The sequence below is a fragment of the Ambystoma mexicanum genome, chromosome 1p, assembly GCF_040938575.1.
Source record: "Ambystoma mexicanum isolate Mex_15411 chromosome 1p, UKY_AmexF1_1, whole genome shotgun sequence".
Taxonomy (NCBI): Eukaryota; Metazoa; Chordata; class Amphibia; order Caudata; family Ambystomatidae; genus Ambystoma; species Ambystoma mexicanum.
In genome coordinates, this window is record NC_090921.1 from 1,194,531,039 (window position 1) to 1,194,543,674 (window position 12,636).

The 12,636-nt window shown below is 40.1% G+C and overlaps 1 protein-coding gene across 2 annotated transcripts in view; it reads right to left on the bottom strand.

Moving 5' to 3' along the window:
- LOC138451498 (alpha-tectorin-like) overlaps positions 1-12,636 on the bottom strand; it is a 1,155,342-nt gene that overhangs the window by 698,714 nt on the left and 443,992 nt on the right. For both annotated transcript variants that reach the window (XM_069604914.1, XM_069604913.1), the window contains one exon: positions 6,743-6,873. In XM_069604914.1, coding sequence (XP_069461015.1) covers positions 6,743-6,873 — 131 coding nt within the window. The remainder of the gene's footprint in view (positions 1-6,742; positions 6,874-12,636) is intronic.

The following is a 12,636-nucleotide window of genomic DNA, read 5'->3' on the forward strand; positions in this document are numbered from 1 at the left end:
CAGGCTTTATTGATTAGGCCCCTGGACATCCCAAATACTAGGCAAATTGATCTAATATAATGTAACATCTATTGACAACCAGAAGCCACTTCCCCTCAAATATTCTTAAACAACTTCCAGTGCATGCTGGTTGAGTGTATTGAGTTTGCTCGAGAACGTGCTCTCATATAATATGGGGATTTTAATATGTCATCCCCGGGAGATCGTGAAGGCTTGGATAGAACCAGGATCAAAACCCAGAGGGTGGAGGGTGAAAAATAATGTTTATGGCTAAAGGACGTGGGCCTAAATGATTGGCACATTTTGAATGGTCAGGTTCGGGGTGATATTACAAGCAAAGTAACCTGGAAGTGAGGGTCTTCCACCTCTAATATTGACCATATGTATGTGTCAAGTAACCTTCTCCAGCAGATGAACACTTTTGAGGTCATTGACACAGTCAGTAGCGATCATAACATCTTGCGAATGGCTTGGCATCATGGCATACAAAGAAATATGGTGTCGGGTCCAGACGACCTTGAGGTTTTGCAAGGTCGTAATAGACTTTGAATGAACCCTGTTAAAATGTGAACTTCATAGAGCAATCTGAGGTGGCCAAGGAAGCCATTAAAGGTTGTAAGAAGCCTCCTGTTATAGAGTATTCAGTGCTTAGGGAAGAATTTGTAGAAAAGGTGGGAGTGAACAAGCGTAAAGGATTTCTCGAGTAAAAATATATATACGATTGAGAAATAGTTCTGGCCAAACGTTCTTTGAGGAATGATATTAAGAGAATTAAGACCCTATCGTTAACATCAGGAGTGGAAATGGTGAGGCTTTTAAAGGCTCAGTGTCAAATCTATAGGAACTGGACTAAGTCCAGGAGGGTCAAGTTACTGCAGACTGATTCAGAGTCAATGTTGAGGAAAGTGAGTAGTAGAAATACAGGCGTAATTGGAAAATTGATTAACTCAATTGGTTCTTCCCAACAGGCTGTTCAATTAATTGCCATTTCAGAAGATGCATGGGTGAGACATTTTGAGTTATTGTTTAACATACCCTGTTGCCCTATCGAGCTTGATAAAACAGAGATCAAATTGTGCATAAAAAAGATGAACAACTCCAGGGCACCAGGGCCAGATGGGATAACTAACATTATGCTAAAAAAAAGGTACAATATTGTGGTCAGAAATTACAGCGGGCCTATTCACTGAAGTATTGGGAGCTGGGTTGGTCCAGAGATTGAGTAAAACTATCAATCATGGTGCCAATTTTCAAGAAAGGAAACAATGAGGATCTAAGAAATTATAGACTAATTGCTATCTTGCATGTGACCGGGAAGCTTTTTGCAGGTATATTACTACAGAGACTAGATAAGTGGGCCTTAAAAAAAAGGGGCATTTTGATCCAGTTCAATCAGTTTTTTGTGTGGAATGGGGACTGGCTGTAACATTCAGCTGCTAAATCTCTGGAAGGCCCAAGCTTTGACCAAGAGTATGAAGATTTGTCTGCCCTTCATAGATTTGGAACAGGCCTTCGACCCGCCCTATGGGAGAAATTGACCCGGTGGAACTGCCCATCAGATCTGGTCTTCGGCAATTTGGGCCCTTCACGCGGGTTTGGTTGAACGTGGCAGGTTTACTTTCTAAATCGATAAGAACATCAAGCAACCTGAAACAGGGGTGCCCGCCTGCCCTCTTCAACCTCTTTATTTATGATATTGGCAAACACTGAACACAGTGAGGTGCTTCCCACCAAGAATAAATGGGCAACTGATTGGGTACATGTTATAAGCAGATGATTTGGTCCTTATGGACCAAACACCAGTGGGTTTGAAAAGAAATTGGGCGCGTTGTACTCGTATGTGGCAGATAATGGTTTCAAAATAAAAACGTCTAAATCAAGGGTCCTAATAATGCAGACAATGCGGGGCAAAAGGGATAAGCAGGGCAACTGGTTTTTGGCTGGGGAACGTCTTCTGAAAGTGGAGACAGTCACATAGTTGGGAAAGCTGTTAAATTCCAGCATGAATGATGCATCAAGGGTGGGATCACTATGGGCGAAGGGGCAAAGTTTGGCAGGACAGGGTTCTGTGGTTTTAAAGAGATTTTGTAAATAACTTTCTACCATAAAAAGGTAGAACCTATAGTGTCATATGGTGCAGATTGTTCCCTGGCAACTTCCCATAAGATTTGGCTGAAACTCGAAGGCCTCTTTTGGAGAAAAATCCTGCAGTTGCCTGAGGACGAGGGGGTTCCAGTCCAGGTCATTAGATACAAACTAGCTTTAGTCTCCCTCGAGGTCATGGTAACGTGGAAAATACTTTCCCTCTTTCGGAAATGTATACTTGGTGACGCAGTGAGAGGCTTTGAAATCTTTACGGGAGCTATTGTAAAGGGGAACAAACAAATCCTGGTAGAATGGAAAACAATGTGCTTAACAGTTTTAACTTAACTTAATGTTTAAGAGGATATGCTGGTCAAGAAACATTTTGTTAATTAAAACAAATAAAACTGTGGAGGAGGTACTGGTGCCTAACTTGTGATAAAAAAAACAGGCTTTTCACTATTTCCTGTCACTCCATGGGAATCGTGTGAGAGAGGTGTCCTCCCAAAATATTTGCAGGGATTCCTGCACAGTCACTATTGTGTGAAATCCCTGAGATTTAGATTAAATCTGTATGCCACAAAGAAAATTCTGTTGGTAAGGAGGGAGTGGAGTAATAGCGATCCAAGCTGTAGGTTTTGTAAAATAACTGAGGTCTCTGAAACACTTTGACACGTGTTTATGGAATGTCCAGGCATGAATGAATTAAGGAATCGCCACATGAGTAAATCTTTAGGGAATTTTTCAACAATTATTTGCCATCAGGTATGGATAATGATCAGGGTGGGTGAGTGAATGTCTTTGACCATAGGTGTGGTGAGATTTTTAGAAGAAGTGTTTGTATCCACACGAGATCGAATTACCTTAAAACTATGTAGGTTTTAGGTTATATTTTGTGACTGATGACTTGATTCTAGCTAAACTGAGTTTCAGTTAGATGTGACTTTTAATGCAATGTATTGGATTTTACTTAGGATGAAATATGACTAGTGTGTGTATTAATTAATTCTATGATTAACTTCTTTTTTTAATTCTTGTGTTTGATTAAGGTGAAAGGTTTGCATGTTGCAGGACAACCACTTTCAAATGAATAAAAAAAAAAAATAGATAAATAGACAACCAAATCAGGATCAACCAGAGTGATGTGATGTGATGTGATATTTAAAAATAATCTGTGAGTCTTAGCGGCATACACTTAAGAATGGATTTACTATGCCACCAAGACTCATTGGATTTACTTAGATGCAATCCAAAAGCAAAGTTTTCCAATTTGCTGTATCCTGTACTCACTATTCCTACCATTTCATTTCCGTGTTTTGGAATATCACTGATCGAAGTAGACATGCTGGAAACTAATCTTTTCTTGTTTTTTGCCACAGCATTGTCTTTGTTTTCAGCAAATTTGGACCTGTGACAAAATCGAAATCCAGTGGTATTTCATTTACTTCAGAGGTATTCATTAGGAAGTGGAGCGATAGCTGGATTGTTGTTGTATTCTGTTTAAATCACCCCCTTTAGAAGATAGTCCTGGTGGACATTCAACTAATTATCTTCCTTCATCTAAAAATTGACAACTTATACATGAAGGATAAATTGCTGAAATCTCATAAATAAATAAGTGTTCATCTGATAAATATATATATATATATATATATATATATATATATATATATATATATATATATATATATATATATATGTGTATATATATATATATATATATATATTGATATATATTCAGTGGTATTCTTTTATGTATCTTGTACTTCAAAAACATACTTCTGAATTTCTCAGTGACTGGCTCACTGTCAGGTTAGTTTTATGGCCCTTTGTTTCTGAGATGTAAAAAGTCTGATCTTGAAATGGGAACATTTCAAACTCAAAATTTGATATACTGTAATTGCAATGGACATTTATATTCTCGGACCACCTTCCATTTGCTTTTTGCCACAAAACAATACCCTGCCTCTTGACGAACCACCCCACACACTGCATGCAAAATGAAGGCAAACAAAACGGCCATGAATCACTGTGCTTCCCCAAATCCTTTCCCCAAACAGTTGCCATATTTTACCACCCTTCAAATTATCATAACCAATCTCGTAATGGAGGCAGAAGTGCAGCCTCCAGATGTTTTGGACTACAAATTCCATCAGACATTTCCAGCATAGTCAATGTTCAGGCATCATAGTAACTGTAGTCCAACATATCTGGAGAGCTAAAGCTTGCATATCCCTGATCTAGAGATAGGGGTGAATTGAACTGTGAACATTTGGTATATGAAGGTGACAACTGTGTCACAGCTGAGGTCTGCAACACCAGGGAGAAGGAATGGTAAGGAAATATAAAGACAGTCCCCCAACAGCAATGCAGCAAAAGGAGAAAACTCTCAAGTCTTCGGGTTTTCTTAGAAGATTAATTGGCATTTGCCACATGAAACACCATGATTGATAGTTCATTTAGCACTCTTTCTTTCAAACTGTCACTGCTAGGTAGGACTGCTGGTGCATCTATTTTTAGACTCATGGTCCTCCCCCTCTTTCATGGTACAATAATCTGTGGTTCGTGCTCCACGTGGGTGGATCTGGCTCGGCTGTCTCCTCTCAGTTGATGCTACTTCTGCTCTGACTCAATGAACTTCTGCCTCTGCTCTGCCTCTGCAATAAACTTTCATTATTCAGTACTTTCACAGTTGGTTCAAACCAGATCCGGGTGATGTATGTTTGACTCTCCTGAGGTTTTGTGCTCATATTCGGAAATGGCAAATGCTTCTTCTCCTTTTGGCATGTTGACATTGAGCAGGATGTTGGGCTTCATATACAGAATAACAGCTATCTCTTGAGTGGGCTCAATTGGGTATATTATCTTAAGGTTGCTGCCTACATGGGAGTGACGTAGAGCAGTCTAGCTCTCTGACCTATAAATTGTATTCTCACCATGTTGTCTGTTCATCGGATGCAGCACTTCTTGAGGAGGCTTATTCACCTTTTGAATGAAGGCTGTCAGAGGACACATATCACTGTCCTCTTACCCCAAGCTGAGGACTGATGCAATTCCAACAACTCTTGCCCTCGGCTCTACAAGAGAGTCCCTTATGTCTGAAGGGCCACATATCCCAGAACATTGTCTTCTTCTTTTAACTATATGTCTCAGTATTTTTACCCTGCACTATGTTGTGACCTAACTTGCTACTGTCACTTCCTGGGATGCACGTGTAATATAGGATTGGGTGGGCCCTCTATATTGACTTCTTCAAGTTCTGGTAAGCACATATCTGATGGGGCTTGTCCCTGTGAGTTTCCTCAGTATCTTTACTTATTCTTGGCCTATAATTGCTCACAACATTTTTCTTCTTTGGGTTCCTTCAACTTCTTTCAGGAAAATTACTTTCTTTCCTAGTTCCTGTTTTTCTTCAATTCTACTTATGTATTGTTGGTTGAGTGCTTTACACCGGCTTTTTAAGTACAAGCTAAAGAATGTCAATCTGTGGCAGGCAAGAACCAGTTTTCCATTGGTTTCTGAATACTCTAGAAGATTTCACCAGACATCGCACATCATTGTGGTACTATCTGTTACATATTGGCAACGTTAAGACTATATTGAAGTGTTTCTCATGGCCAGGGCCCTATTCTTGTCCATGGAGGAAGCAAATGTCAAGTTCAGTAAAAATGTCCTTATCACAACCACTACTCTTTCAGAATGTCAGGGCATGTGATGTAGGTAATTTAGAATTCATGTGAGCCCCTTGGTTGGCATTCACAGCCAGCAGTTCGTTTTAGCATTGACAGTTTTCATTACATAGTGTATTATTATTATTATTATTATTATTATTATTATTATTGAGGACGGACCCAGCTTCATGAAGCAACTAAGCACTTTAAAGAGGTCTAAATAACAACACAGATGAATAACAGAGCGCTTTTCAGAGGTAACAACAAAACATGTATTCTGCAGGAGTAAGATACAGGGGGGCACATAGGAGGGACTTTAGAGGGTGGTGGGGAGGAGAAGGCCGGGCGGCATCTAGTGAGTCTGGTGGCACGGGGGCCGGGCGACGTGATGGCCTTGGTGTTGAGGAGGAGGAACTCCTTGAAGATATGGGTCTTGAGTTATTTTCTGAATTGTAGGAGCGTGGGTGCGAGCCTGATGTGAAAGGCATTTGAATTGCAATACGAATAGCGATGAGTTTAGGGCTCATTAGAGGCTTTTAGTAACCTTTGTTCTTCATAGGGGTCAGAGGGACTTTAAGTCCCCAAAACAGAATGTTGGGTAAAAAATAAACCTCCCATGACCACAAAGAGTTGAACCTCTGGGATCATGCCAAATGAGTGGGTTTGAGGACTGAAGCTCTCCCTTTGTGTATAGCAGTTAGCTCAAATGCTGAATAATTGTAGGGATTTCAATACTCTCTACTTCCACAAATTTAATTCAGCTGAAATAATGTTGCCTCTTGAAAGGATATGTAGAATGAACTGCTTTCTTACCTTTATTTGTATCCCTTCTGTGCAGTGGTTGAGCAGTGAATCAGTGAATCCTACCAGTCAGCTGACTAACAGATTATTTCAGTTTATAAAACAACTAATTATTTACGATGTTTGGAATCTACATTGCAATAGTCACCAATTGAAACAATGTATTTCAAACAAGAAAAAAAACTCACATATATGTTCCTGTATGTCTGACCAAAAAAGGTGAAGTTCACTGGAATGATTATCTCTGGAGAGCTCCCATCATCCAATCTGGGGTTGGGCAGGTCACCAAGCTCCTCTCCATAGGGATACAGGATGGACTCTGCACGAAGAAGAGAAGGGAAAATTGAAGGAGTGTTATAACCTGATCTGAGACACGATCTATTGGCAGTCATTGTTTGATATACTGTAACAGAATGTTCATCGGAAATCCAAACTAATTTACAGATGAACTGACCAATTATTGTTGTAGAATTTCAAACTTGTGTTAAAGAAATTATGCAATTACAATAGTTGTGCAAAAGGAGTTGCTGCCACTAGAACATTGAATGTTGCCTCATTCTCTACTAGCAATTGTCCCTGAAAGGTGCAGGCAACTGCATGTCCACCCCTGAAATTACCCAAGGAACGGAAATTCCTGGTAGCAATGTTATACTATTGCCAACATGTTTCCTTAATATAAAATAAAAGTATTATCGCATTGTTAAGGGCACTTGTATGATTTGATACTAGGAATGGGAGAACAGGCTGGAATGCATTAATCAATGGGGGTTAGAATTAGCTCGAAGAATTCAAACCTTTTGGATCTGGAGCTCGAGCTAGTTTGAAAAACTCAAACCGAGATTTCAAGCAGCTCGTTCTGATAAGAGAATTTGATGCTTCAACTCGTTTAGAATAAAACTCTAAGAAACAGTGAATCTTGGGATACCAGTGACTCAGTAACTGATGCAATCGGGCCATAACTTCCCACCCAGGGCCATATTGTTACAGAGACAGTAGACAGAAGAGAGACACACCTCTGGTCACATGGGCTTCATCTAAAGCCATCCTTTCTCAAGATTTCCATTTAGCTTAGAAATACACTTATATTTGTAGCTAAATACTTTTCTTTTAAGATAAACTGTTTATTGTTGGTCCCATTTATTTCAAGAGAAAGTCGGCAAAAAGCGAGGACTGAGTCATTGGGGCTCGTTCCGAGTTTGACAATATTTAGATTGGAAATACTGTCAAACTCAATTACCATTACCTCCACTCTTTCTGACAGAATTACTGATAGACGAACAACACTCTGTGCACCCATTTTCTGAGGGGATCATACTTAATCGGGATAATAGAGGAAATACCACTGTGATCATTTTGCCAGCGATATTTCCTACATTTTGTAGGGATTAAAGTGGAGGATATACTTCCAGTATTTGACCACAGGTAGCCCCTTCACTTTAAGGATGCATCTGTAGTTTGGCAGTAAAGTAAACGTTGGTGCAATTCCATTACTGCCAAAGAGACCAGTAAACGAATTGGCAACATGTTTTACTGCACCAAAATCCAATACTGTACACCATTGATATAGTGCCCATTCAGCACGTTGCAATTTTTCTGTATTGCGACACTTAATTCTTCAGAACATCATTCCTTAACAACATTTATCTATCTGCTTTTAGTGTCTCTTAATAAGTGGAGCCTACTAGGCGTGGTTTGAATCATTACTTTCCTATGGTTCAAAAAGGCTTAGCTGAGTAAAACCATATCTATCTATTGTTAAGAAGTATATAACCCAATTCAACCCAAGTGAGCTATTGGCTCAAATTGGATCAAGCTGATTCAAGCTGCTTATGAGTCTATTCAGACATTTATCGGACATTTGGCCCAATCACGCTCGCAGTCTATCTCTGTGGAGCCTTGAGCTGAATTGAACCACTTTTTGGCCACTTTTCGATCCGACATTAAAGTCAAGAAGTTTAAGGCCCACCCATTCCTTGTTGATAAAATATGGGGGCTTAGTTTTGTGCAGTGTCAAGAAGGGACTTGAATGCGATGTAATGCTCAGTAAAATGAATGACACAAAAATTAGCATAATAGATGCCAAAACAAAAAATTATAGTTTCACATTTTCTAGAACAATAAGTATTAACTAAAACAAGTCAAACGGAATGTTTCAGCAACGGAAAAAAATACATAGGGTGACCCACAGACCACGTACCATGCACATAATTCCTGTAGACTTTCTGAGCACATCTGATGATGGTAGTTGAGTTGTCTTTTTATGTAATTTGATCATTCCAGCAGGCAACATTTGCCCGGGGTTAGCTGAAATCTTTATTCCTCATGGTTTTTATGTGTTGTAGGACCTGTGTTGTCGGGCTACATGTAGTATCGCCAATGTACAATTTTTTGCAAGGCCAATGTAAAATATACCTCACAATGATATTTTGCATGAAATGCAAGGTAGTTTTCTGTTTACTCCTCATCCATAGATTGATATGATCTGTTTGTTTACAGGCATATCTGCATGCTTTTTATGTCAAATGTTTGGAAAATCCACCCTTATTAGTGGATAGGACAGGTTGGGAATGTGCAATGAATTTGGCCTTGGCTCCTGGGTTTAACGTATGAGATTTACTTGTGACGCCCTCCCCCCACCCCCGTCCCCTGAAATAAGGTTCCCATGGGATGTCTCCACTTCAGGGAAAGACACACGAAGGAGACAGTAGAAACGTATTTTATTAAACTAGCAAACAACCTGATGAAGCCTAAAGAGGAGGAAGACAAGGCTTTTCACACTGCTTCATCTATTGATATATTTCCACAGATAATGATGGCAAACTGGTTCACTGTTCCCACAGAGGAGGGGAAGTCAGCATTAAATATGTTGGTGCTAAGCTCTGATCTCCTGCTTCTCCCCTCCTTGACTACTGGACTGTTGGTTATTTTGTGGACTCCTGTCTGTCGTGCCTAATTAGTTACGACAAAGGAGCGTCAATTGCCAAGTGTAGGTGTGAGCACATCGACAGCCCAGGAACCTCTATATTCAGAGACTCAAATTATTTTGTGATCTCAGAAGTTGTATGTTACTCCAGTCTTATTATGGTTGAGTAAAAGGTTAAATTATAAGACAGCCTTGAAACAAGAGATTTTTAAGGATATTCTGTTAATAGGAAATGTTAAGTGGTTCTCTGCTCTAAAAATGTATTTGTATCATTAGGTTTTTTACAATTATTTAAGGAATGTAGAGTGATCTTGGCTAACTAAAAGGCACTTCTAAAAGTGGTTTTGCTGAGAAAATGAAATTTGAAGATAATTTGATAATTCGGGATGAAGCATTTGCAAGAACTGTATTGCCATATTTTACTTACAATGATCCATTTAAACAAATTACCTCTAGTATTTATGACCATGACATCGTCTCCAAATGGTGGAAAGAGCTGTCGTTATAACCCGAGCGTTGAGGAAGGATGTTACATTTGCTCTATGTAGTGGCAAGAAACAGGTATATTTGTTCATTGTTACGGCTTCAACATTTCTCCCAATGTAGTCTTTTTTTTATCTACTTCAGGCAAAGGATTTTGTTGTTTGCTGGTCTCCAAAGCAGTATTTGGTAGCAGCTACGAGGATTAAATGGGCGATTTTATATGTTGGAATAATATTTGCTTTGCAAGATGAAATTGCAATGATTTCTATTATTGCTTTATTTATATATGATTAAATGTCTATTTTGTGCTCATTACATTTTCTTGTTTTTGGCGTAGATATTGTATGTATTTTTTTGGAATGGTGTTTGTATGTGTGACTTTTTTGTGCTGTGCATCTTGCTCTGTATAGTTAATGCATTTATTCGAATAAAGCATAATTGACTCAATGACTGCCCAATCTAAATCTCAACAAAACGATCCCAGATCCATACAAGGGATTCAACCACTGCCTGCAATGTACCAATGTTGCAAACCAGGGTGAGATGGCAGGACTTTTAATAGTCCCTTGGCCACTTGGCTTGCTGGTGGTCTGACCTGAAAGTACAGCAGTACCCAGCTATTGACTAGCGTATCAACCACTCAAGCTGCGTCATTACACATTTTACCACATTGTTGCCTGAACCTCCATGTCAGGCCCTTGCTGCTCTAGGTTTCTCTCAGAGGACACACAATATGAATGTATGGAAGCATTGGAATAAGCAGGCAGAAGGACAGGGGGACACCTACTGTACAATCCACTATACAATATAATCCGGTGGATCACAGCGAGTCCTTATCTTATTTATTTATTTATTTGAACATATTATTTTAGTTTCCATTATTAACATTCAAGACATTACAATAAAAATTCAGTTATAAATTATATACAGTTCCCCAAACGTATTTACAATCTTCCCCAACCGCCAACCCCAGGATACACATCTTAGGTCAATAGTTCAATACAGTGGACAGCGAGTCCTTATCATTATGCCAAGCGAAGATGTAGTGCACTTGGGAGTAAGTTAAGACAATAGCCAGGTTTACAGAGCATGCCTCTGTTTCATTAAAGTGAATTACATTGTTGTAATTCACAGAGTTGGCGTTAGTTTGTGGCATGCAAAGTAAATTATATTGGTATGTTTGGGAGTAAAGCAGTAGGCTGGTGTATGCGAACATCCAATTAAAAAAAGAAAAACAAAACAAATATGGCTTCAAAGTGAGTTATAACAAAGTAATTCACTTTGATCAAATAATGTACCAACCCAGCTATAAGATCCTATCGGTCCACAAGGGTTTTGGGTGTGCAGTGAACAAATTGCATAACCTGTTTTTGGTAAATAGTTTGGAATTGATGGCAGGCAAAAGTGAGGTACAAAAGGCATTCATAAATATGCCCTTGTTTTGGATGAGGGAAACCAATATAAGCAAATGACTCCTCTGCGACAATATTATCAAAGTGGAACGGTGTCCATGGTGGGGAAGGGGCGGAAGGTCTTGTCTGGTGACTGTCTCCCCACGCCATGAGGAAAGGAGAACATTCCTTAATCTTTGGCCAAATTTGAATTGGCCACATTTATTTGGCTTAACACACCCAAGACTTTTCCATTGCTCCCCATCAATTCCATCCCAACAGCCCATAATCACCAGTAGGCCATACAACAACAACACCAGCAGCCCATTCACTTTCCAGGATGAAAGTAAGGTAGAGACCATACTCCACTCTTCAGCCTACTTTGTATTGCGCCCATATTGTTTGTTTGCCCCCTATTTCACTGCTACCTTCCTGGAATCTCCCCTTGCTCCCATCAACCCCCTATCCCAAGAAGCCCACTTATGATTAGACATGAGTGTCCCATGATCCCTGAGTTCCCAAAGCCACCCACCAGTAGCCCCAGCCACCTCTTGGGCCAGAGGAGAGGTAAGGAGGCCATTCCCTGCTCTTCATCCACCTTTGGTGATATAATTGTTCCCAGGGATAAGCATTGCATTAGAAACCAGTAAACGTACCACAGTGCACCTGGGCCGAATGAACAAGACCTGGCCTGGAAGAGGAGGAATAGACTGCTTACCCAGATGGGAATGGGATAGGCTTCCACATTGAGTTGCCAAATGGGAGACCAAACACCAAATACAGAGTGCCCGGGCATGCTACAGGGGAGCAAGGGAGCAGCAGTGACAGGGCTGGAAACAGCAAATAATGCCTCAGACCTAGGGGAGACTAGGAACACACCCCAAAACTGTTGCCGAGATTTACTGATTTTATACAGTAGAGAAACAGAGAGAAAGCAACCACTTTGACTGCATAGTTGGATGAAGGAAATGGAGATGGAAAAGGGAGTGCGGATGAAGTCCAATCCTAAGACTTCTGATTGAAAACCCAGCCCACAAATGGAAGAGATGAAATGAGTTGGTATCAGCATAGATTTTCCTCAGGTGCCCAATGGGAACAGAACAATCTAGCCAGATATGGAGGGCTATGAAAAGCAAGCAGAGGCAGTCTGCAATTACAGGAATTTGATGACATGAAGCAGATGGAAAAGAACACGGTGGAGATGTTTGGAGCATTTGGAAAGAGTGAAGAGAAGGTGTTGGGACTGAGAGGGTGGTACCAACTCAAATGTATCCGAGTGAGAGAG